Below are 26,733 nucleotides of genomic sequence, written 5' to 3' on the forward strand. Positions count from 1 at the left end.
GGGATGGGTGGGAATTGGGCTTGTGCCTTTTTTGCTTCTTTATGCCGGAAAAAGGGCAAACTGGGTTTTTTGTTTATCTGTTTTTTGGCTTGTACATTAGAAATTTAGGTCTTGTCTAGTTTGGAAGATTCCATGGTGGTTGAAGGATGGAATGATGACATCAGAAGAGCTATGAGAGTGACTGTTGAGCAATTGGAAAGGAAAGGGATTTTTAGTTAGGTTGTTTAAAACTCTATGGGTTTTGTTAATACCTATTTAACGTTGATGCCTAATTACCATTATGGAGAAAGGCAGCCTATCTGAAGGATTCAACACTCCTTCCGTTAAGGAGTTAGAGCTTAGAATAAATGGCCCAGAGTTCTCCAGCAAAAGCAGGGGAAAAACAGATGACATTCCTAAGGAATTTTTTTTTAAAGTTCTGATTTCTTTATCCAGTTCAGGAATTAAAAAAGAGGCACAATTCTCATTTTGAGAAAAATCCTTCCTTAATGCTGAGAGGATTGAGCTATGAGCGGACTCCAAGACTATCTCATCAAGACACACAAACCATGGATAAATTATTTCCATCTCAAACGGGGAGCAGTCTCAGAATAAAGCTGGCAGTTTAGCTCAAGCTGGAGCACAGCATGCGGCGTCTCTGGGGTTCTGTGCATGTATCACACCTACAGAACACCACAATAATAATATTTTGCACTGACAGAGTGCAGGTCACCCAAAGATCTCAAAGCACTTTACAATGGGAAGGAAGGATCATGACCCTCATTTTACAGAGGAGGAAATGAGGCACTGTGAAGTGAAGTCACTTACCTAGAGCAAGTCCATGGCAGAGCTAGGAATAGATCCCAAGTCTCCTGACACCTCGCGCCATGCTCTAACCATCAGACAACCCTGCCTCCTAGAATTGCAGCCTGGTCCAGTTTATAAACATTAGGTGGGTGGCTGACTGGCTGATAAGTGCCAGTTGCACTGATCCCCTGACAGCTGGTGAGGGAGGCTGGGTGGGGCCTGCATGTGGAATGAAGGGGTGGAAGCTGTGGGCAAAGAGCTCCATGTGGTTTCAGCTTCCTGCTCCACCCCTCCAGAGCTCCTAAAGGAGGGAGAATGCAAAGGTGTCTAGAGACTGTTCGAGCATAACATCTCCTTTGCCTGGTTTCCTGGCTTCTCTTTAGCTCCAGCCAGCTCCAGCCAAAGGACTCGGCATTGGAGCCTGGATCCCTTTGTTTTGCAATAATACCAGGCAGGGAGTTTGTTTATTTACTCAGAACAAATAATTGTCTTAATTAAAAGTTTTTGCTGAAGCTGTATCCATCCCACATAGTTAGCACTCATCGTCTGCCTCCCACACAGCTCCCGGAGCATGCTCGCTGCTCCCCTAGAGATACATTCATGGACTAGCAGGGCAAACAGGAACCCAACACTGACTCCCAACCTTGCAACGCTTCTTTTAGCCCCTCCCCTCCCCAAGTCCCCTCTCCCCACAAGAGCAGGGAGCTGTCTTCCTTTGGCACCTTTAACCCTCACCATCCTCTGTGTCCCATCCTGGGAAGGACTAGCAGCTTTCTGTGTCCTATACCACTTAACTCCTGAGGCCAACCTCTGCTACCGGGGCCGGTTCGGGCGGGGGTGGGGGGAAAGGGGCTCTGCCTTACTTGCTACAGGGGCCTGTTGGGGGGGGGTCTCTGTCTCACACACTACAGGGGTCTGTGTGAAGGCTCCCTGTGCATCACACTCTGGAAGGGGTCTATGATGGGTGAGTCCCCTCTGCCTCACACTGGGAAGGGCCTGTTGAGAGATGGGGGGGTCATCCTTGCCTCACAGATGCTGGAAGAGGCCAGTCATAGCATCCCCTCTGCCTCACATCACTGGGGAAGTGTCCGAGACCCCATTGAGCCGCTCCAGCACAGGCTGGGAGATAGTGGCTGCACCCCAGGTCTGTACTGCAAATGTCTTTCACGGTTGTCTCTGCTAGAGGGTATAGTCCAGTGCTGGGAGGAGGAGTGCGAATGGGTAGCCTCCCACTACCCTTTCTGTACATCCCTGACATCACTCAGCACTAACAGACAACAGCAACTGTGGTGGGGCTCAGACAACTCCAAAGAGCTCCCTGCACTGCAGGGATCTCAGCAGAAAGCTGAGGGCTGGGGTCCAAAGCTCCTTTCCTCTCAGCCCTGCCCTGCAGCTCTTACCATTCAATGCTCAGAGACCTGGGACGGAATGCAGGCAGCTCAGCTGAGGCATACTCAGCTTTCCTCCTCTTCTCCTGCTTCTGCTTAACTGACAAGCGGTGGGCAAACTTAGAGAGGCTGCTTTCCGACCTGGGGAGGGGGAAAGGAGAGGTGTTAACTTCACTGCAGCACCTTAGGGACCAGAGGCAGGTTCAGGGCAAGGCAGAGGGATGCTCACAGGAGGCAGGGGTGAAGAAGCAGAAGGCTCAGAGTCAGGCGCGGCTCTAGATATTTTGCCACCTCAAGCATGGCATGCAGGCTGCCTCCAGTGGTTTGCCTGAGGAGGGTCCGCTGGTCCCATGGCTGCAAGAGGTCCACTGAAGCCGCAGGACCAGCGGACCCTCCGCATGCAAATCGCCAGAGGCAGCCTGCCTGCCACCCTCTCAGTGCCGGCAGAGCGCCCCCCGCGGCTTGCCGCCCCAAGCATGTGCTTGGCGTGTTGGGGCCTGAAGCCACCCCTGCTCAGAGGGGGTAGGTATGAAGCAGCAACAGTTTTAGAATTGATTTAGTTGGACAAATTCTATCATTTGCATCTGCACAGCCCTACTGATGTCAGCAGTACTGCATGGGTATAATGGAAAAGCAGGTCTTGGCTCTGTAGCATCAGGCATAATTCTATCCACCTGGATACAAACAGAGAGTAAGAGTTGTTCCTTTCATCCCTAATCAGTGAAGGAGAATGTGTTACTGAGCCCTGCCGGGAGCAGAATGCAGTTACCTAAACCAGAGAACAACAGTATGGTGAGCAAGATGCACCCCTATCTGCAGAGCAATTGCTGCTCAGCATCTGAGAAATCCTTCTCATGGTGAATCTGCAACCCTGACAGCACGAGGTTCTAACTCCGCATCGGTTGCAGTTTCCTGCTCAAGCAGAAATACAACAACCCTGTAAAGTGTGAATGTTTTGCTTCAGTGTCGATCCGGAGAGTTTCCGTGATGGACAAGGCAGTGGCAAAGGGATGGAAACTGGCTGCTCTGGGATCCCCCCATTCTGCCTGTTTCACTGCTCGGCAAGATGGTCAGCCCAAGCCAGAGGCTCAGCAACCTCCACAAAGAGAAGCAAAGGCAGCTGGGAATGGTACACGTGAAACTTCTGTCACAGCCACACTCCCATTCACAAAAAGCCCAGAGCGCTTGTACATCCCCAGTTTGGGATTGGAAACACTAAGCAGCTTTCATTCTGGGGGCTGATCTGGAAATAAACCCACCATGGAGACATTTTGGAATAGCAAATAGAACTCATTTATCTACACATAAGTTCAAATGTCAGGTCTTTGCACTGACCATGCCCCTCTCCCGCATGGATGGAAAGTAACGGGCCAAGGTGGCAGCCACTCAGCAATTTTAGAGAACAGCATCTCTGAGGATCCATGACCAAGATGTAACTGCATCCTCTCTGCTACATTACAGTCCCCAGGAGCCCCCAGCACTGAGAAACCCCTACATCCCCTCTGCACGTTACAGCCCCTGGGAACCTCTAGCACCGAGACACCCTTGCATTGCTGCTACTATATTGCATCATAGAATCATAGAAGATTGGGATTGGAAGGGACCTCAGGAGGTCATCTAGTCCAAGCCCCTACTCAGAGCAGGACCAACACCAACTAAATCATCCCAGCCAGGGCTTTGTCAAGCTGGGCCTTAAAAACCTCTAAGGATGGAGATTCCACTAGGTAATCCATTCCAGTGCTTCACCACCCTCCTAATGAAAAAGTGTTTCCTGAGACCATTGCTTCTTGTTCTGTCATCTGCCACCACTGAGAACAGCCTAGCTCCACCCTCTTTGGAACCTCCCTTCAGGTAGTTGAAAGCTGCTATCAAATCCCCCCTCACTCTTCTCTTCTGCAGACTAAACAAGTCCAGTTCCCTCAGCCTCTCCTCATAAGTCATGTGCCCCAGCCCCCTGATCATTTTCATTGCCCTCTGCTGGACTCTCTCCAATTTGTTCACACCCTTTCTGTAGTGGGGGGGCCCAAAACTGGACACAATACTCCAGATGTGGCCTCACCAGTGCCAATTAGAGGGGAATAATCACTTCCCTCGAACTGCTGGCAATGCATTACAATACTCTGGGAACCTCCAGACCCAAGACATAACTGCATGCCCTCTGCTATGCTACAGTCCTCCTAACCTTCAGCACCAAGTCCCTACTCCCCTTTTGATCCAAAAGAAGACAAGAATAAGTAAAAAACCTCAGCCCTCCCTCAGGCTAAGCTGCAGTTCACTTCTTCAGAGTAGACTCCTCTTCATGGTTCCATGGCACTGCTCCCTGAAGCATGCCCAGGCAAGAAGAAGCCAGAAAAGCCAGTGTGAGGTGCTGAAATGGGATGGTGGACATTGCATCATTCGATCACCGCTCTTACTGGGCATGTCAGAAGCAGCATCAGCAGGCTCCCCAGAGGGGTCCCACAAGTCTTCCTCATCTGCTGGTAGCCACTGCCAGTCTGAGACATTTTCTCTGTGTTTTACTCTGTTTATTCTGCTCTGAAATGGGACTATCCTCAAACTGCCTCACCAAACCCATATGATCTGCACACACAGAGTCTCTGCCGCTGACTTTTGTAACTCAGATGTGTGGATTTACTGTTTTTCCTCTCTGTTAGCCCTCCAAAAAAAAGGAAGCTGCAATCTAGTTCTGCCAGCACATCATGAAGGTCATTCTCAAATAAATTCAGCCGTTGGTTACTTCTGTGCCACTCTGTCTTCCCGTGGAGCTCATCGGTATAAACTGAGAGCAGAATTTGAGGATTGTGGGGCTCTAGAGATGTAGCTCAGGGTAGAATTTGTCCTGCAGAAACTTTATTACTGGCATCCACTGATGACGCACAAGTCAGAAAAGACCCACGTTGGCTTTCAGATCCCAAGTTCAGCTTGCCTGGCTGGCAGGGCCTAGCACCTCAGCCAAACCCTCCACCCTTCCTTCTTCCTTCTGAGCATCAAGCAACAGCATTTGACATTTAAAACCCTAAAATGTACTGCTGTCATTATTAGTGCTAATGAAACCAGGGCTCCACTGCACCTGGCATGCACATTGCGAGAGAGAGTCCCTGACTTGATGAACTTACAATCTAAACAGACAAGGCAGAGCAAGGATACCCAGGGGTACAGAACTGAAGTGACTAGCCCAAGCTCAATGGCAGAGCTGAAAGTAGAACCCACATATCCTGACTCCCGGTCCAGTACCCAATCTGCTATGCCACACTACTTCTCCAGGAACAATCAATCTTCTCTCTCTTAACAAGAACGCTGCACTGATGATGGACAATGTCCTGCAATAGCTTCAAACTTTTAACAGTTCCCACTCTCTCCTCCTTCTTCTGTGCTGTGTGTATGCGGTGGTGGGGTGTGTGTGGAGTGGGGAGAAAGAAAAACTGGGACACAAGACTAATGTGGAAAAACCAGGGAATGTGACAAGTCTGGCTGCAAAGGTGTAAACCATATGGACAGAGGCCCTGGCTATCTGACACATCTGAATGAGAACCACCCGCACGGATCTGCACAGCAAGGAAACAAACTTCAGCCTGTTCATATGTGTATGCAGTGTAGCTGTAGCTGTGCCGATCCCTGGATATTAAAGAGACAAGATGGGGGAGGCAATATCTTTTATTAGACCAACTTCTGCTGGTGAGAGAGAGAAGCTTTCAAGCTACACAGAGCTCTTCTTCAGGTCTGGGAAAGCTACTCTCAGTGTCACAGCACCGTGCATTTTGCTGTGATGCTGGGAGTACCTTTCCCAGCCCTGACAAAGAGCTTGGTGTGGCTCAAAAGCTTGCCTCTCTCACCAACAGAAATTGGTCCAAGAAAAGATACCACTTCCCCCACACCATGTCTCTCTAATCTGCTCATATGGCATTTGTATCAGTTTGTGCATCTATATATTTTTTAAAGTAATACATTTCTCAACTGACTTAAATGGAACAAAATACCCTCAAAAAAGGTATTTCTCAGAAATGTGAGCTCTCTGCCTCTCTTGCTGTACAATAATTAAACAGACCATGAATGGCTAGCCTTTTTTCCAGATATATTTTAAACACAGACATCTTCAATGCATTAACTCTGGTTATTGATTTATTTTTCAGTTTACAAATTGCTGTTGCTTGGGACAGGGTGGAGATGGTTTTTTGGAAGGAAAAGACGTCTTTGTAAATTTCACCACTGGGAAAGAGTCGGTCAGACCTTCTGGGTCATTCTTTACAATTTAAAAAAATCAATTGCTTTGATGTAAGGGATGGCAGTTTGTCTTTTTAAAAACACAGATTTTTCTCAATGCTGAATAAACCGCTGGGGGAGAAGGAGTTAGATTAGGAACAATTTAAGCATCTCATTAAGTCTGTCTAATAGAACGCATTGCACAAACAACAGTGCTGTCATTAAACACTCTCCTTTGATCCCATGTCAAAGCTCATATTGTAATGAGTAATATTTCAATTAGCTGAGGCTTGGTAAAGTGATCTCTCATCTCTCAGGCAGTTTCTGTGTTCAAAGCAGAGACAGGGAAAGAGGGAACATGGAAGTAAAGGTTCTGTAGTGAAGGTCTTCAGAAATGGGACATGTTGTACCAAATTCAAGCCTGGCGTAAAGTGGATGTAACTACCTTTGACATCCCGGTTCTTGTGTTGCATTTTTCCCTATTCGGTTTAGCCACCTGCCAGCAAGGTGGATGTTGCACCGGTAGAGTTGCTATCCTGCATCCCCTACCCTTGCCTTCTCTCCCAGCTATCCTCAGCACTCTCTACGGACAGAATGCTGGATCCCGCAAGAGGCTGAGTGCTGTCTGAGTAGTACTGAGCACCTGCAGCTCCCATTGCACTCAATAGGAGTTGAGAGCTTTCAGCACCTATCAGGAAGCACTCATCAAATGGGAGGACTGGGCCCAAAGAACCACAGAGGTAGGAAAGACCCCTCTGATTATCTAGCCCATGTCTCTGCCACCAGAGTAGTGTTCCTTACACTGTACTTCCTAGTGCTTTTTGCTGTCTAGTTTTAAGCGATCTCAAATAATAGGTCTTCTGCCATTTCCCACCAGAGTCCAATAGACCCCACTGTCTGGAGGTTTTTGATGCTATTCAGCCTACATGTTGTTCTTAATTTCATCTCATTATTTCTAGCAGTTCCCCTTGGGACCCTTCAACAGAATTACACTCTCTTCTTGCTGCTTACACTCTACAGTCACCACATTCCCCCAAAGTCACCAGACCAGATCAAGCTGCAACATACATAACTTTTAAAAACTTCTTTCTTCAATCAGTTTCTCTCGACCTCTAGGACTTCTCCAATTAGTCAATTTCTAATGCCCAGAACTGACCACCACTCCCCTCAGAGCCTATCACAGTCACCTTGCTGATCTGCAGCCTGATGCCTTTGCACCCAGAGCCCCAAATTGCACAGGTCTTTTTTGCTGTCATATGGCATTGCAAACATACCTAAGTTGCTGTCACTCTCAACCCTTGGTCACTTTCATCATCACAATGGCACTCTGGGTTTCTCTTTCTTGTACTCTGTATCATTCACCACCACCCTGCCCAGTCGAATCTCATTTCATTATTTTTGGATCATGTTTATGCCTCCCTAGATCCCTTTGGATGATCTATCTATCCAGATATTTATGTAGCCTTCAGCACCTCACAATCAGTAAGGAATTTTATCCTCGTAACACCCCTGTGAGCTAGGTCTCTCCTAACCCCACTTTGCAGATGGAGACCTGAGGCCCAGGGCAAAGTCAAGCGGCTGGAAGGGAAAGCCAGACAAACAATTCCAGTTGGAAAGGCAGCACTCATTTTTAACAGTGAGGGTGATTAACCATTGTAACAAACTACCAAGGGAAATAGTCAGTTCTCCATCTCCTGAAGTCTTTAAATCAGGACCAGATGCTTTTCTGGAAGATGCGCTTTAGCTAAACACAAGTTACTGGGCTCAGTACAGGGGTAATGAGGTGGAATTCTACGGCCTGTGTTAGAAGGCCTTAAAAGCATATGAATCTATTACATGACTTGCCCACAGTGCCTGAACCAGAACTTGAATCCTGGTCTTTTGAGACCCAGTCCAGTGCCCTCCCCACTAGTCCATCTTTCCTGTGCCATCACTGTCTCCTCACTGATACTGATGACCCTTCCCAGTTCAGCATCATCTGAAAATTTCATTAGCATAACTATTTCCAGTTATCAGGCCATTGCAATTCTGGAGGAACATCTTTTCCACAACTCATTAAAGCAAACTCCTGCTTCCTGTGTGGATCTGAAAGTTCCAATGGTATTTTTTCAATTAGAAACCTAGGAGAATGTTACAGTATCATCTGGCTATTTATACAATAGTGGTTTATATAAACTGTACTGCAGTAGGGGGATGAATCATACCTGCTACACTGTGACTATATGCAGATAAATCAGGCAGTTTGCAGTATCCCCATCACTGGAAATGCATAACCCAAGGCAATTAACTGATATGCAGTAAGCAATAGGCAGAAAGGCTTCAGCATCAATTGCTTCAAAGGCTGGGTTACCACCATCAGTCCAATCACCATTCTTCAACTGCAGTGGGCGAAGGCTCTCACTTGTCCCCTGGGGGCTGGCTGGCCTGCCTCCCTCCCTCTTTACAATAAATCTGACTAGATGATCACAGTGGTCCCTTCAGGCCTTGGAATCTATGAACTATAATGTGTGTGGGTGAGAGTTAGTTGCTTTCTTATTACTTTGAAATGAGGACCCCAAGTGCTCTGATACACTGATTGGGAAATTGTCTGATTTCACTGAAGCATCTGTAAATGTCTTGATATCCTCTACTTAAATGCCACTATATACATTTTTGTAGCATGGCCATTTGGTGACTAGTCACCACCAACCTAGCAGTGCAAAGGGGTGGCCCCTATTCCTCCTCTCATGTAGCAGAAGAGAACACCACAGTAATAACAATAAACACCATCAATAATATTTTTATTTCCAACGCACCTTCCATGCAAGGAGCTCACAGTGCTTCACAAACTGACTGAATTAATCCCAACAAGCCCTCTGTGATGTATTGCTGGTATCATGACCCCCAATATACAGATGAGAACACTGAGGTGCTGCATGTCTCAGAAGAAATTGGCATGAATATCATTCTAGCATCTTAACATCAGTTGATCGAGGTGTGCACGAAAGACCTAAAAACAGACAGTTGCTTTTTGTTCAGTGGACTTATCAGCTGCTGAAAGATCAATGACACCCTATTGCTCCCATCAGCGTGGCCAATAGGATTATGCACAACATAATGGCTAGCCTTCTCCAGGGTGTTGCACAGCACCCATATCCATGCCATTCCAGCCGACTCCTACTGCCACAGCTGGCAGTTTTATTCAATGTTTTAAAATGGAACTTCTCAGGCCTCAGCACACGCAGACTAGGATATCATTCAGAAATCAGGAATGGGAGCTGGGTGGGAATGAGGATCAGGAGCGATCTCCAGCTTTTTCATTGCATGGAGTAGTTAGGAACACTTCCCTCTTGCCACTCCTTGCTTTTCAAACCATGTCCCTCTATGAACCTCCGTGAAGAGCTCCAACAAGCACCAGTGATCCACAGACCACAGTTTGAGAATCACTGCCCCCCTCTCTCTGATTGTCAGGTTGCAGCAGAGCTATCACAGATGTGATATTTGAAGGACAACTGAGGCAGGCTTTAGAATAAATTACCTAACAACAGGAAATAATGTATAAACTAAACACAGTGCTGCTGCTGCTGTAATCCAGCCCAGTAATCTCAGTCTCTGTAACTGGTTCCTGCCCCAGCATGTGAGAGTGCCTCTCAAAGAGCCAGCTGGAAATGGGGCCAGGCAAAGCATCCCACACAATGAGTGGCAATTTTACAACTTCCTGCTGGACGCAGTCCTTTAGAGCACATAGCAGACCAGGTGGGTCCTAGCTGAATCTAATCCCATGAAAGGGGACTGAAGTAAGGCACCTCCATTATCCACCAACTATAGAGGAGAAACTCAACGCTTTACTGAATGTCAGCTGTCCTCAGTGATTGCTACTGAATGCCAGTAGAAGCCTAACGTGCCTTCCAGCAGGAGAACTCTGCTTGGCAAGCAAGGTTTGGAATTTCCAGAGCTTCTTCCTTCAGTTCTGCACCTGCAAAGGTTTTGATTTGTTTTCTCTTTGCCTCAGAGAAGCCAATGGAGCGCACACAGAAAACCATCAGATGAAGTATCAACCACAGTGGTGGAAAGAATCCTCTCCTACCTATCAGAGACGGCTGTTCAGTTACCGTGTTGTATTGTCAATCACACCTCCAGGATTGACCATCTGCCAGCCAGATTAAACATGCTCACTGCCCCATTTCAGCTTTTAAATCAGAACATTTCATCCTGTCTACAAAAATATTTATCGGCTGAGGAGAAGCTTGCAGCTATTCACTCCTAATAACACCCGATCTCCCCTCAAAAAAGCCTTTAGTTTAACACGGCACATAACTAAAACCAGCAGAAAACATGATGGGGACATGGGAATTATCACAGCTATGCCCGTGGGGGTGGGGAGGTTCAAAGGCATCACATTTGCTCTCACATAAAAGTATAGCTTCATGCACATAAGTGCACAGCAGGAATGTCACATGGTAAATGTGGCCATCACACCAGCCTCAATGCCTGCTCCTTGACATGACAAAAAGTCACCTGGACCAGGCTAGACACAAACACTGCTGATTGGATCCTGGTGCTGCTATGGCCTTAGTTACAGTCATAAAACCTAGTCTATTTTGATTATTTGTTCTATTCTTCCTACAACTGCTCACTGGTATGGTTCCCTAGCATGAGTGGAGGCAGCAAAGAGAACTCTGAAAGCAGTCTGGTCAAACCCTTCCCCAAAGCAGCGCCTGCTCAGGCTCAAAGCTAGCGTCCTGGTCCTGGCTACTACAAGTAGCGTCTGCTCCCATCCCTGCTCATCCTCTTACAGCCTCTTCTCCTGCACAGCACAGGCAGGGAAGACATTAATGATATTGCCTCAACGCTCAAGCCAGGAAGCTCCTCATCTGACCCAGACAGTGTTCTCTGATTCTAACACCACAATGGACGACTCTTCCAAAATCAGATTGTTCAAGTGAATGCTCACAGGTAGCAGGAGCACTAGTGAGAGAAACAGGAGAGAAACCAAGAAGCACGGTGAGAGCTGGATGCCTTGGTTCTGACATGCTCCTCAGTTAGCAGAGTTTTGCTAAGTTGTCACTAAGATGTACCAGCCCAGGCACAAAGTCAACTCACTTGCCCTTTATAAAGATGATGGCGAATTTTTTTAAAATTGTGTTTGACTCACTCACTAGTCCATGGGAATGGCTGAGTGACATTTGGCAAAGCTCAGTTGAAACCAAAAATATAGTGGGTCCAATTCATCCTAATGGCTTCACTGGGTTTACATCAGAAATGACCTGGGCCCAGGGTGTATTGCCCTAGCAGTATAGTGAGAGGAAAGCGATTAGAAGAGAAATCCCAGCAAACAGACTACAAGCGCAAGTGTGCACCATATCCCAACTACCCTGACAGACCATTCCTCCTGTAACCTAGAACCAGATCATATCTCACCAGCTCACTCCCGTGCTATACCTGCCAGAACGGGCACCTGTTAACGACCACTCCTCCTGAATTCTACACTAGGCACTCATGAATGGGAGACTGGAAGAGTTATTGCAGTTTGTATTTACAGAAGGTCATGTGCTGGATTATACAATCATTTTAGAAAGTCCCAAGTCTCAGGAAGAAACAGGTGTGTTTGTGGGGTGGTAAGCCCAGCCCAGGATACACTGGAAACCATGTGGCCAGCATTCAGGCTCGCTGCAATGGTTTCAGATAGACGGGGGTCCAGGTAGGCAGAACTCACCTCCATGCAGCGGTTACAGAAAGACCAGATAGAGTTTGTCCAATAGCTACAGCCAGACCAGAACTGGTGTAGGCAGCACTCAACCTTGTACAATGCTTACAGACAAGTCAAGCCCTGCAAGACACATACCTATGCTGTGGCAGTAGACAGGCTGGAAAGAGCATGTGCATTTGTGCAATCGAAACTGAGAACCCATATTCCAGGTAGGAAACACTTACACCTGTGCATTGACTAGAGCAAGCCAAAGACAAGCCATGTGCTTATGCAATGGTTATGGTTCACGCAGGCAGCAGATATTCTCGTGCTTTATAGTTACACACAGCACTGTGTGCCAAGAGGCAACACATGTGCTTATAGATAGGCTGAGGTCCTGGGAAGCAGTGCACACGCTGGTGCAATGATTATGAGCAGCCCAGACTCTCTACCACAACCAAAACAGATGAATGATTTTGCTGCCCTCCCACCCCCAAATCACGATTCTGTCACTTAAGGATCCAACTTTCTAACTGGGGTCACTCTGATAGGCACACATGCCTCATGCTGGGATTCAGGAGGACTGATTGCACCTGAGCAGGAAGGGAGAGAGCACTGCTCACTGCATGAGTTTACATTCCAGAGAGATTTGGCTCACCGGGGCTATTTATTTACATGGATACAATCAGAACCAAAAATCAAACCTGACCATTAACAGGGGGAGCTGCTTCCCGTGCAGCAGCAGCCTTTTAGGGAGCCAGGGTTTAACATTCCTCAGGCTTCAGAAAGGAAACAACACCAAACAGCCCTCGACTCAATGAATCTAATGCAGGTGTCTTGCTGCAAAACCCCTCTCACCTGGATGCCCAGAATGGCATGTTCTTACACATGCTGATGTCTTTGAGTGGCAGTGTGCCCTGGGTCCCATTCGCCACTATTCGCTCTCACTGTGGCAAGCTCAGTGCTTGGGGAAAATGTCTCCAACTCAACATCTTGGGGAGTGGGACCCCATGCCAGTGGGCTGCACCACTGGTGGATCCCCACTTAGGAAAGAATGCCAAAAACACACACAAACTGGCTGGCATTGGAGCCCTCTAGGTGAGTGCCTGTTACCCCATTTGCTCACTCACCTGCCAATGCTCCGGTCCCTTTCTTTCAGTCTCTCCTGATTCCCCTTCTTGGAAGGATCAGTTCATTTCAGAAAATGTTTCAAACAAACAAACAATCCTCCCCCAACACACATATGCGCGTGTTGCACGAGCGCTCCGTCCACAGCTAATCACTCATGCTGGGGAATAGCGTCCGTTGGTCCCCTGTCCCACTTGCAACTGCCAGATCCCTCTCGAGCCTATCCTGCCTACACGTTCCCCACACACGCCGGCCCTTCCTTCTCATTCGCCACCTATATTTCTCTCACCCATCACCTCAGTTCTCTCGCTCTCAGCTCGACTTTTTTTTTCAATCTTGTTTCTATAGAAACGAGATTAGCAGAGGGGGATATAAAACAGGCCCATGTGACTCAGATTCCGACACTAAAGAAACTCTCCCTCTCTGTCTGGCTCACTCTCACTGGTGTTTTACATAACAACAAGTCATTGTGCAGACTCAAAAAAAAAAGGCAAAGAGAGAGAGTCAAAAGCAAAGTATATTCTCAGCTCAGCAGCAGGGCCTGTGGGGGAACGGTTGCTAGCTCCCTGCTTCTCAGACACTCGCAGCATAACCTGCAGGAAGTCAAAAAACACTCTTGCATTCAGCTTTTGACCAATTCCACTGTTGGGGGCACATCCAGAGATGAAACCACTTGGCAATAATGTCCTCTTATCTGTGAGATTACCAGCTTCTCATAGAAACCTGGTCTGACAACTCCCTTCCACCTGAAAATCTGGTCACCCAAAAAGATGTTTGTGATGAGAACATAAGAACGGCCATACTCGGTCAGACCAAAGGTCCATCTAGCTCAATATCCTATCTTCCGACAGTGGCCAATGCCAGGTGTCCCAGAGGGAACGAACAGAACAGATAACTACCAAGTGATCCATCCCCTCTTGCCCATTCCCAGCTTCTGGCAAACGGAGGTTAGAGACACCATCCCTGCCCATCCTGGCTAATAGCCATTGATGGCCCCATCATCCATGAATTTATCTAGTTCTTATTTGAACCGTATAAGTAATAAAAAGTTAGTGGACTTACAAGAGGGAACCATTGGTATCCTACTTATTCTGTAGGCACCAATGGCCAACCCCAGCCATTGCATACCATGCTCCTCTCCATGAGCTGCAGTCGTAGCTAAATGAGGCATTGCCTGCAGATGGGTTAGGGACATCAGATCCTGGCACAAGACAGATGGAGGTCTGGGGAGTCTGATCACGTACAAACATTGAGCACAATCAACTTCCACTGAAGTCAAAGGCAGCTGAAGGTGCTCAGCACCTTGCAGGATTGAACCCTGCAGCATATGATCTTCTAAAGCCCATGTGATTCCCTGAGCCTGAAATGCCCTGCATGCAGTTCTTCACCACTGTTACATTCAGCAACAGGTGATGCTCATGAAGCAGCTGATAACTCAGCTGCCTGGGACAGCTGAACTCGTCAGTTTCCATGTTGGTGTGGGATCCCACAGTCGAAGAGTCGATTGTCCAAGTTAATCTTTGGGGGACTTTATTGGATAGCAGACAGCACAGCCCAAAACTCACCCCACCCCGTAGTGTACAACTCCCTTTGGGACACATCATGCACAATGGCCATTGCCTTGCAGAGTTTTATGCACCAAAAACTTCAGGTGACAAAAACGCATCATATTTGTACTACCTTTCTTGTTCCACTCCATCCCCTTCTCCATCATGCACATAGGCCCAGCTCCAGAGCCTACCAACAGTCAGAGGCTGGCATCACACTGCCATATATGTAAATGGGTAGGTTATGTACACCCTGCAAATGTTAAATCAAACCAGCTTTTGGCCAAGCAATGTGTCCCTCCCATTTATTCCATGTGAGCTCAAGGGACTAATGCAGGCCTGTACAACTCGTAAAGCGGCGAGGGCCATATTACTCCAAAGAAAACAGCTGAGGGCTGAACCCCCCACTGAACCCCGCTTCAGTGTCGCCAAGCCCCCCCCTGAAACACAACACACACCCCCAGCGCTGCCCAGCACCCCTGAAATACCCCCCCCCGGCGGAAACAAACGGTGCTTCCCCAGCGCTGCCCCACCGAAACAGTGGTATTGAACCTTGGAAATATGTTCTAAGGTAAAAAAAAATGTCTTTTTGCTAGAAGTAGAATAAGATTTTCCCCCAACTTTGTAATCAATTGCCCTGTTGAATGAATGAGGTCTGACTGAGGAAGGGGCGGAAGGCAGGCACCTCCAGACAGCTACAACCCTTGGAGAGGGGATGGGAGCCAGACCAGATCAGTAGAACAGGTCAGCCACTGACTCCTCGCTCGCCTCCTCAGTCCCCCCACACCCCTGGCTTGCCTATTCAGCCCCCTCCACTGCCTGCCCACTCGTCTCCTCAGCCCCGCCTCCTCCCCGCCGGCTCATCTGCCCCCCTCCACTGCCCCCCCGCTCACCTTCTCAACCCCCCCCACCCCGGCTCACCTCCTCACCCCCCCGGCTCACCTCCTCACCCCCCGCCACTGCCCGCCCACCCCTTCAGCCCCCCTCCCTCACCCGCTGCTTGCCTACTCACCCCCCCGCGGGCTGCACAGTGAGCCCACACGGGCCACATGTCGTGCAGGCCTGGACTAATGCTTATCTGCTGAATTCCGAAAACTCCATCTCCCAGTGATGGCAGTGGCAGTTCTTGGATTAATTTCAGCTAGAACACAGCAGCAGTTTACTAACAAACAGCAACACTACCTGGTAGGTTAGGAGAGAAAGGGGAGAAGAACACTGCATCTAACTGAAACTGCAATGGAAGATGCAATTCAGGTACTACTGGAATGTGGCCAAAACAACGGGGTTACATGTTGACTGTCACAAAAAGCGACACAAGATATTAAATGACAAGAAGCAATCAGGACCTCAGCTTTACATTTCATTGGAAAGACAGATGTCTCTAGCAAAGCAATGTCCCCAACTCCACAATAAGGCACTGGTCTAGAACTGACTTCAGTGGAAGAACTCATCAGCACCACTTCCTGAAATACCTAATTTCCCATCCATTTGCTGACCTGACCCAACCCTGATTAGCTTGTAAGATCCAATGATATCATAGCCTGAGGTCTGGCTGCAGACTATTACATGAAGTGCTTTCTCCTCCTTGTGTGTAATGTTATCAAACTGCACAATTGTCAGAATAGGTGCTGCTTTACCTTGCTGATGTCCTCAGGATAGATTGGCCAGACAGAACAGCAGTTGGCAAACTATATGCAGAAATAGTTGGCCCCAGAGTATTCAGTCAGTACAATCTTCTCAGGGTACCATCTTGGAGGATTTATCAATGTTGTGTCCTGTGTTATAACATATGAAGTTGGGTGGGACTGAAGGAAAAGGAAGCTAAGGGCTTTTGTACCTATATGCTTATGGTGAGTTTGCTATACAATCAAGGAAGCAAGACAGGGCAGAGTAGGATCATACTCTTTAAACTGCCTCAGAAGTTTGGATCAAAAGTCAAATAAGTTTAATGGTCTCACCTGAGTACCTGAGAGAAGCTGGTTCACATCACAAAGTAGTTAATTTGGTGCAGCTAAGCACAGCTGGCCATTTCTGTTCAGAGGAAGTCCCAGACTGAAACAGGATTTACACTGCAGGATAGGAACAACTTGCACTTGGAGACTTCCTGAAGCCCAACAGTAAGTCCAAGGGATGCTGCAAGCTGGGAATTGGGTGCATTGTGGATAAGCTGGGAGGCAGAGGGTGGGACTGGAACGGAGAGAGGAGCAGCAAGGCAAGCCATAGGTGCATAGGGAGAGCTGTGAAGGGCTCATGACTGGATTAGTCGGGTGCTGCAGCTCAGGATACAAGTACAGTGTGTGTATGGGACGCCTGCACTGTTCCTCTCTATACCACCCTTGGCTCCGATTAGGGCTAAAAGTCTCATTTTATGGGCGCCCTAAAGTCACCCCGGATATATCAGTCAGGGTTGCGATGCCATGGTAACACATTAACCCCTTCCATGCTAGCAGAGTGAGCCCTTCAGAGTCTATGAGCATAGAGTAGATGCCCTGCAGCAGTGAACCTACCTGCCCTTGTGTCTATTCACCACGTACCGTGTGATCTGAGCAGTGTTTTATAAAAAGCAGCATATGCCATTATCTCTGTATGGACACACAGCTAGTTAAACTGAATCCACACTGGCCTCTGCAGAGATGGCTAAGTTAGACTTAGGGCTTGTCTACATCAGAAAGTTGCAGCGCTGGTGAGGGAGTTACAGCGCTGCAACTTTGAAGGTGTACACATCTGCAGGGCACCACCAGCGCTGCAACTCCCTGTTTGCAGCGCTGGCCGTACTCCCGTTTTGTCTCGGGTGTAGAGGATCCAGCGCTGGTGATCCAGCGCTGGTAATCCAATGTAGACAGTTACCAGCGCTTTTCTTGACCTCCGTGGAAGGAGGAAGCCTCTGGTAATCAAGCTGGTTTCCTTTCCCGGTTTGCTCTCTCGGTCCCGGAGCCACCCAGCAAACCGCAGGGAAGGAGACCTGCTTGCTCGGGGTTCCGGGACCGAGAGAGCAAACCGGGAACGCCGCAGTTTGCTCTCTCGGTCCCGGAGCCAGCCAGCAAACCGCAGGGAAGGAGACCTGCTTGCTCGGGGTTCCGGGACGGAGAGAGCAAACCGGGAAAGGAAACCAGCTTCGCCGCGGTTTGCTCTCTCGGTCCCGGAACCCCGAGCAAGCAGGTCTCCTTCCCTGCGGTTTGCTGGCTGGCTCCGGGACCGAGAGAGCAAACCGCGGCGTTCCCGGTTTGCTCTCTCGGTCCCGGAACCCCGAGCAAGCAGGTCTCCTTCCCTGCGGTTTGCTGGCTGGCTCCGGGACCGAGAGAGCAAACCGCGGCGTTCCTGGTTTGCTCTCTCGGTCCCGGAACCCCGAGCAAGCAGGTCTCCTTCCCTGCGGTTTGCTGGCTGGCTCCGGGACCGAGAGAGCAAACCGCGGGGAAGCTGGTTTCCTTTCCCGGTTTGCTCTCTCCTCCCGGAACCCCCCTTGAAGCCGCCCAACAGCGCTGCAGTGTGGCCACATCTAACACCACTTGCAGCGCTGGTTGCTGTAAGTGTGGCCACTCTGCAGCGCTGGCCCTATACAGCTGTACTAATACAGCTGTAACAACCAGCGCTGCAAAATTTTAGATGTAGACATGGCCTTAGAAAGATCTGGCTCTGAAACTCCAGCCCTCCCCCGGAAAGTCTTCTATTTAAAGTAGAATAATGGGGTCAGGAAAACTTCCGCCAACAAACTAGCTCTGATATACATAGCTAATTATAGCTGGCATTATCAGGATGCATTACAATTAGCAAGTCAGTGGATACTATCTATTTCTGATCACAGACACAGGGCCCTTAGGTGCACCCGAGGGGGAGGCGAGGGGGGTGGAGGGACGGAGATACCTTACATGTAGGTCTAAAAATGTAGCGCAGCTGTGCTTGAGCATTACGGCAAAGTAGGTTTTAGAATGAGGGTATTTATAACAAGGACCGGAAAATAAACTCATTGCAAAATTCCTATGCAGATCCTGATCTCCATCCCTAGTGTTGTCAATTTCACACCCCTCCAGACCTGGGTGGAGTTCAATGCTAAGACCCTCGCCCAGCTTAGTTTGAATGATTTATGTTAGTGGACAACGCAGCCTGAGGTCTCTAGTACTGCCCTCTTCCTTCTACCTGACTTCCTCACGGCTTGGGTCTCAACTGTCCATCGAGTGAGTCCACAAGCCCCTGCAGGTGGGCACATTACTTTGTTAACAGACATATTGGTTCCTGTCAGTGAAGCCCTTGTGTTGTTACATCTAGGGAGTTAGACATAATCGAGGAAATCCAACTCTGCATTCCCAGTTTGATTTCATTGAATGTAGCCGCCACTCCTGGCTCTAGGGCGTGCACAATGAAAACTGCCCGGTCAATTAACTAACATTGACTAGGGATAGCCTCAGCCCAAGAAAGGACATACAATGACAACCAGAGTTGGCTGAACTTTTTAGAACAAAAAACTTGATGAATTTTTAGAATAAGAAAAGGCAACTTTATGAAAATTGACATGTTTGGCAAAACCAAGTTAGTTTCCATGCAGTTTTCACTTTTTGAGAGAAAAATCAAAAAGAGACATTTTTGTATAATTTCAAATAGAAATTCTCCTTTTGTTTTGGTTTTCAAAAGCCAAACTGAAATTTTTAATATTAAGTCAAACACAAATTTTTGTGTCATTTTCTTTAAAATTTGTTCAGTGAAGAAAATGAGTTTTTCCTAGCAGAAATTAATTTTGGAGGTTCCAACCAGTTCTAAGAATAAGTACCCCCAGCCAGGGGTAAGCAATGCTGGAGGTCCCTGAGATACCAATCAAGTGGGTCCCATGATATATGATCCAAGATTTAGTATACAACTTTTTCTCAAGGCTCTGCCATCTCTAGCACTGTCTAGCCTAGCTGCATCTGTCTTAGCTATTTCTAAGGGTACGTCCAGATTACCCGCCGTATCAGCGGGTAGCAATCAATTTATCGGGGATCGATATATCATGTCTCGTCTAGATGCGATATATCGATCTCCAAACGCGCTCCTGTAAACTCTGGAACTCCACCAGACCGAGCAGCGGTAGCAGAGTCGTCAGGGGAGCTGCAGATGTCGATCCTGCGCAGTGAGGATGGGAAGTAAGTCAGAATAAGATACTTCGACTTCAGCTACGGTATTCCCGTAGCTGAAGTTGCGTATCTTACATCGACAATCCCCACCCCCAGTGTAGACCAGGCCTAAGAAGCCCAGAGCAGGGGCGTTATTGGTGAGTATTATGGGAGTGGTGGATGGAGGCTGGACAGAAGGGGAAGAGGAGAGAAACATGTGATTTGCCTCGCTAGGGCCTAAGTGCTAGGGAAACCCATCCTTATTCTACAGAGGGCTCATGTTGCTTTCTCCACAGAACTCTGAGTCATCAAGAAGCAGCTCTATTCTATACTATGCAACAATGGAGCACAAGCAGTTAAATCCCAGCACACTGCCCCAATGGGGCAGAATCCTTCTGGCTTGCAGAAGCACCCTGCAGCTTTAGGTTTGGCTGTGGCACCATTGTTCTGATCCCAGCCTCACTTCCCCAGGGGAAAATCCTGACTGAACAGCTAGTCTACACCATGCCTGCTTGAGCTCTGCTGAAGTCCTGGGGGAAGCGTGTTTTCACAGAGCCTGGTGCCTTCCACCAAGAACACCATTCTCCAAGTCTCCAGCTGGGTAGTACTAGGGCCCATTAGCACAAGCACATGGGCTGATCCTGGCAGTCACGAGGGTGCATAGGGAGAGAAGTAGCATCACCAGAAATTCTAAGAGGAAAGACAGAGTGAGTGTCTCCAGCATATAGACAAGCAAGGCTCAAAACCACCCGGTGTTGGACACCTGAACTGCCTTGCTGGAAGGAAAACCCCAGAGCTTGGCCTCAGATGTCTGGGCCACCGCACAGAGCCTCAGAGACAGGTGGTGGCAACAAGGCTCATGATGAAGAGCTGAGTGATGCTGATGGGAATGATGGTCCCTGGCAGATTCACTTTGCTGTGAAGTTCAGAGGGAAGAGAACTGTGTGGTGCCCTTTCCAGCCCATGCTGACCCATGGAAGTGAGAGCCGACCCTAGCCCTTTGATTAGCAGCAGGAACAAAGAAGAGTACACATTCAACTGACAACTCCCCATCGCGCCGATTCTCCCTGGGCTTGAAAACCACATCCGCTTGTAGCTGATTCTGGAGCCACCATGAGCTGGATTGTCCCATGCTGACAGAACAGTCGGGCAGAGGAGCAAATGAGGAGTAAGATGGAGAAGCAGAAAAGATGGGGTGGGGAGAGAGGACAGAGAAGAGGATGAGTCTGTATCTGAGCTGGACTGCTGCTGATTGCAAAACTTCTTGATCTGTAGCTGCATAGGCCATCTAGTCAAGCATGCCATGTCTGATAGCAGCCAGTGCCAGCAGCTTCAGAGGAAGGTACAAGAAACCCTACAGTTCTGGGATAACCGGACAAAGTTTCTTTCTGACCCCAAGTTGACTTGTGCTATGAGGGATGAGGGTTTCTCTCTCATCATATTTATTTTCAACCTTTATTATTGTAACTCTGGATGTTTTTATCTCCCTTATAAATGTCCAGACCCTTCCTGAATCCTACTAAGCTCTTAGCCTCAAAGATACATTGTGACAGTGAGTTCCACAGGCCAATGGTACGTTGCATGAAAAACCATTCTTTTAAAATCAGTTTTGTGTTGAATTCCAGGTTCACTCCAAGGCTGTCCATCATCTCAACATCTCCCATTATTCTGCTCAAGAGATGCTCACAGGTGTGGCCTAAACATGCTTAGAACATGGGAAAGGTATACAGGCCCCAAACTGAGGTGTGTAAAACAACGTTATGGCAAGTGCTGCAAATACCAGGCTCCTGCAAGGATGTCCAGTGCACATTCTCCCTGGAAGTGTGTAGTAGGAGAGCTATTTAAAAGGCTTGGTCCTTGAGGGTCAGAGGCAGCCAACATCTGAAGCTATGAATTTTGTCTCACTTTATCCCACTCTAAGTCTCAGTTTCCCTTCTCCCTGGCAATTAAAATGGAAGGGCATCACTTCTCTCTGTCTCTTGTTGCATCACACTTAAAATCACAAGGATACTCCCCCCTGCTCCTCATGCCTCATCTCCAAAGTACAGCCTTTTTGCCAGGGATATCATCTTCAAATGCAGCCTATGTCCCAGAAAAACTGGGATCACCAGTCAGGCTGGCTGCTCTGAAAGAAATACCAGAGGCATTTAGTAGATGAGAAGCTGGCCAAGTATCAGCTGGCCTGTAGCGCAACACAAGCCAAAGGGAACCAGGCCTGGCGCAGCGAGTAGGTGCATGGACTAGCAGCAAGAACTCCAGATCAGAGAATTTAACTTAACCAGCATTTGCAATACTAAAAGGTCTATATGTTGAAACCATGCCTGGGATAATAGACCAAGACAGAATTACACAGCAGAGGAGGCCAATGACCCTTCTGCTTTCTTTGAGGCCTTCACAGTAGGATACTCTGGCCTACAAGGCTCCACAAGCTAAGCAGAAGGAGGATTTGCAACAAAACCTGAACTGATAAGTGGGGATCAGAAGGGATCCTGCAAGTGGTAAGAAATCATCAAACACACATGCAGAACATTTTTCTACTCAGCCATAAAAGGCATTACACAGGCAGTGAGAAGTATCTGCAGGTTGCAAGGAGAAAGTTTTAAGAAGAACCCTTGTGTGTCCAGGCTCTGATTGACTTTTCAACGTTAAAATGTAATTTTGTCAAGGGGAGGAACTCAGCTTCAGTGGAAGAACCCAGGCAAAAGTCCCCAGAGACAGATGAAAGAATGAAGAAACCAAGCCTGTTAGCTACAGCAGCAAGAAAGCTGGAACCTGAGTAGCTTGGCAGCTGCCGGCATGAGTTCTAATGATTTAGCTCCTTTCCCCATTCCTCCGGAATGTGTATTGTGTGCTGCTTCAGTCGTGTACACTGGAGTTCATGCAAGTGTTAGCCAGGAATGGCTGGGAGGGTGGTAATATATTGAAGCTTAGAAAGACAGTGATTTCAGCTCAGACTTCTTGCCTTGTTAGGCATAAGAGGCCTTTTGGAGATTCCTTTCTTTGTTGTTGTCAGCAACCTTTTCCTTTGGAAAAGAGAGGCCAGCAAGAAGGAAATGAACTGACATGCCAAATAGCAAGAAGATTCATTATTCCCAAATCAGAGACTTTGTGCCCACTGGAATGAACAGTGAAGCTTCCACTGATTTCAATGGGGGTGTGTTATACTGCACCTTCGCACTGCCAGAGCGGTGATCAGGGACCTTAGCATAAATGAGAATCAGGCCCAATTGAATTGCTTGGTGTTGCCAACTCCTGAGATTTTATCATAAGTCTCAGGATAGTGTTTTTCATAGAGCCCCAGCTTTGCAATCCTAGGGCTATGTGAGAATCTCCGTTTTCATTTTTTTTTTTTTTAAAAGGAAGTTTCTAGCCCTTGTGGCTGCAGGGAAAGAACTGAAGTCATGACCTGAGTGTGATCTCAAAAACTAGATGACAAATACAAAACACCCAACACGTGTATATAGTTAAAAAATCTTGTGATGTTTCAGCCACTCTCGGGATTGTTGGGGCCTATTATTTGAATGTTTGCGAGTGGCAGTATTATATGGGACTTACTGCAGTGAGCAGTGCTACTGATTCAGGACAGACCCCAAGAGAGGAGGTTCTTCAAGATGTGTTGTCTCTACTTGTATTCCATACTTCGGCATACGTGCACCATATGCCTGAGTCCAGAAGTGTTTCTCAGCAGTGTCCACTGATCCGCACATGCGTCATGCATCCCCTCATGCTTGCAGATGACACAGGTTGTGCAGGTCGACAGCGCTCCAGTGTCCCTCTTACTGCTGATTAGTATAGTCCGCAGCAGCGGGGATGGAGGGCAGATATTGGAATACAGATAGGGACCACACATCTTGAAGAATTTCCAGTTACAGGTAAGTAACCTCCTCTTCTCCGTCACGTGATAGTCCCTATATGTAGTCCCTATGTGAGTGATTAGTGAGCAGTGCGTAGGTAGGTGACAGGATGCTATAGGACATGCAGTCTGAGTACAGCCTGGCCTACAGCAGCATCCACAATCACTGCTTGGGCAACGGTGTAGCGGGATGTGACCACTTGGACAGAGCACCAGGTCGATGCATGACAGATGTCTTGCCACAAGACGTCTGCAATGCTGGTTGATGTGGCTTCTTGTGTGGTGTGTGCCATGACTCTATGAGGCAGCGGGACACTGGATTGTGTACAGCATTCATGGATGGACCTGGAGACCCATTTGGAGATTTGTTGAGAGAAGAGGGCTTGGCCCTTTGATTGGTCAGTAATAGTCACAAATAGTTTTGGCTATGTTTGAAAGGAGCAAGCCCTGTGGAGGTAGAATGCCAGTGCACAGTGGTCGAGGGAGTGTAGGACCCTGTCTGCTTGGAGAGGTGGGAGAGGGAGCACGTTGCCAGTGCCTCGAAGGATGTAGGCTTGAGTATTGGTGGGAAGGTATTGAGTAAACCCTTCATGAAAGGGACCGTGGGAGGGACTGTAAACATGGAGGTACCATCTGCAGGGGAAAGAAAGGCAACAAGTGCTGCCGGGTGGACTCATATAGAACTGAGGGTAAGGCCAATGTTTTGAGATTGAGAAGGTAGTTCAGGATGATAGGTATAAATATCACGGTCAGTGAGTGGTGATGGTCAGGAGTCCACAAGGTGAAGTGTTGGCACTTAGCTCAGTAGGAGGATCTGGCGGATGCCCTCCTGCTTTGGGTAAGGATGTGTCACAGTGGAATGGCATGCTCTATTTACGCCATCCAAATATCAGGCTGTGAGGTGAAGAGGGCTCGGGGTGGGGTGCTGTACCTGGCCCTGATCCTGTGTGAGGAGATCTGGGAGCATTCAGAAGTGGAATGGTGAGTGGGTGGAAAGTCTCAGGAAGTCCATGAACCAGAACTGGCATCGCCAAAATGGGGTTACAAGAATTATGGTAGCTCAGTCCTGGAGGATCTTGCATAACACTTGTGGGAGGAGGAAAATGGGGGTGGGGAAATCATAGCGGAGGTCACCCGTCCAGGGGAAGAGCATCAGCCTGCATATGCTCCTCTATGGCTCCCCTGGAACAACAAAGGAGAAGCTTTTGGTTTTCACAAGTGGCGAAGAGGTCCCATTGTGAGGTACCCCATTTGTGGAAGAGAAATCAGATTGAGTATTTACCGTGTGATTTATTACTGACTTAGATTATAGTGATTACAGAGTTAGTGTCTCCTATCAACATATAGCTCTAAGACATCAGACTATTATGTGTTTCTGATCAGCGATGCAATAGTAGAGTTATGTATAAAACCCATAAAATAAAAAAGCTTTTTTCTTTTAAAGGTGAAATCTTTGCTATTTTGCTGATTTTTATAAAGTCTATTTAATGTTTCCTTTTCTTGTTATTTTAAAATGATAAGATCAAGTAGCTAGTACAGCTAATTCCTTCCTAGCACCAGCATCATTCTTCTGGGCTGAATTTTCCAAATTGGCCATCTAACTGTGTTTTCAATTCATACATCTATCTATACACACAAACTATATGGAATGGATAGTTGTTCCCAAGTTCCTTTTTGCCAGGAAATGTGAGATTTTCACAAGCTGTTGGGAAGGCAAATTTTGAAAATGTGCCCTGGTGTAATTAAAGCTTTTATCATAATTAAAAGATACCAGTGACCTGGGAGAACAGCAAACTTCTGTCTCCTTATATCATTTTAATGGGTGATGGGTGGATTTGCCTGAGCACTCACAGGGTTCAGAATTCCTGTGGTTGCTTTGACCCTCCAAAAGCTGCTCACTAGAGAGCAACAAAGGTTGACCTAGCATGCTAAAAGGCTTTGCCAACCTCAGCACATTTCCCATGTGCCAACCGCATGCCTCTGAACATATTGACCAGATTTCCTCCTACAGAGCAATTCAGTGCGAGTGTGAAGGAGCAGAAAGTAAAGCCGGAAAGAAAAGGTAAAGACTTTATTGCGATGGCAGAGGAATGAGGAGCTGCTGCTGGAATTTAAGGCTGTCACAAAACTGGCTAATCATAACAGAACTGCTAATGCACCTCCAAACTCAACTCCAACACTCCTCCTAGTCCAGTCTAGCCAACAGACCCCTCTGCAAATTGACTTCTGTCCTGACCCACAGCACCCCTGCTGTTTCCCTATGGAGCCCTCAATCACTCCTCTGATGCACCACAGCGCTGGCATGTAGGACCCCTACTATTCAAGATTTACATCAAGGAACAGCTCTACTGATGCATCTTCATCCTGCAGAAACATATGTGTCTTAAAATATTTTCAGTCACTCCCTTAACAGGAAAAACCTTTTGGGGTGTTCTGCTATTGTTTAGTCTGAACCTAGTACTTGCAGTGGAGCCTCTTCTTGTTTTAAATGGCCGAGCGTCCAATGCGCCTCTCAGGAATGGAAAACCTTGTTATTCTGGGACTCCAGTCAGCCAGAGTTTTCCAAGTTCAGGAAAGGAGTGATGTGGTTAAAGTGAGTTGGCCACAGAGCCGCGATGGTTTTCCTTTTTGGACTGGCATCAACCTTCTTTAGTGGACCACACTGCCTAATATAATCAGTCACTATCTGGAACTCAGGGCAGGTGCCAGGAACGTGTGTGTGTGTGTGTGTGTGTGTGTGTGTGTGTGTGTGTGTGTGTGTGTGTGTGTAACTGGACCAGGGAAGGGAGAATAGGTGAGGGACAAGCATAAGAAAAGATATATGCAGAGAAAAAAGAAGAATGTAGTGACCTGGGAAGAGGCTGTGCTGGCCAAGAACTTAAAAAATGGGGGGAAGGCAAAGCAGAAAGGAGAATGTTCTAAAGAAAGCATGGAATCATAGAAGACAAGGATTGGAAGAGGCCTCAGAAGGTCATCTAGTCCAACCCCTGCTCAAAGCAGGACCAACACCAATTAAACATCCCAGCCAGGGCTTTGTCAAGCCGGGCCTTAAAACCCTCTAAGGATGGAGATTCCACCA

At 47.8% G+C, this 26,733-nt stretch overlaps 1 protein-coding gene across 11 annotated transcripts in view; it reads right to left on the bottom strand.

The window, feature by feature from the left end:
- LOC115642174 (ankyrin repeat and fibronectin type-III domain-containing protein 1-like) overlaps positions 1 to 26,733 on the bottom strand; it is a 594,195-nt gene that overhangs the window by 72,346 nt on the left and 495,116 nt on the right. For 8 of the 11 annotated variants that reach the window (XM_030545633.1, XM_030545629.1, XM_030545632.1 and 5 more), the window contains one exon: positions 2,187 to 2,315. The exons of 1 other annotated variant lie outside the window; for it this stretch is intronic. In XM_030545633.1, coding sequence (XP_030401493.1) covers positions 2,187 to 2,315 — 129 coding nt within the window. Of the gene's footprint in view, positions 1 to 2,186; positions 2,316 to 13,172; positions 13,458 to 26,733 lie in introns of those variants that run through there. 2 more of the 11 variants (XM_030545635.1, XM_030545636.1) reach the window with 2 other exon arrangements.

This window comes from Gopherus evgoodei, unplaced genomic scaffold (assembly GCF_007399415.2).
Source record: "Gopherus evgoodei ecotype Sinaloan lineage unplaced genomic scaffold, rGopEvg1_v1.p scaffold_38_arrow_ctg1, whole genome shotgun sequence".
In the NCBI taxonomy this organism is placed as follows: Eukaryota; Metazoa; Chordata; order Testudines; family Testudinidae; genus Gopherus; species Gopherus evgoodei.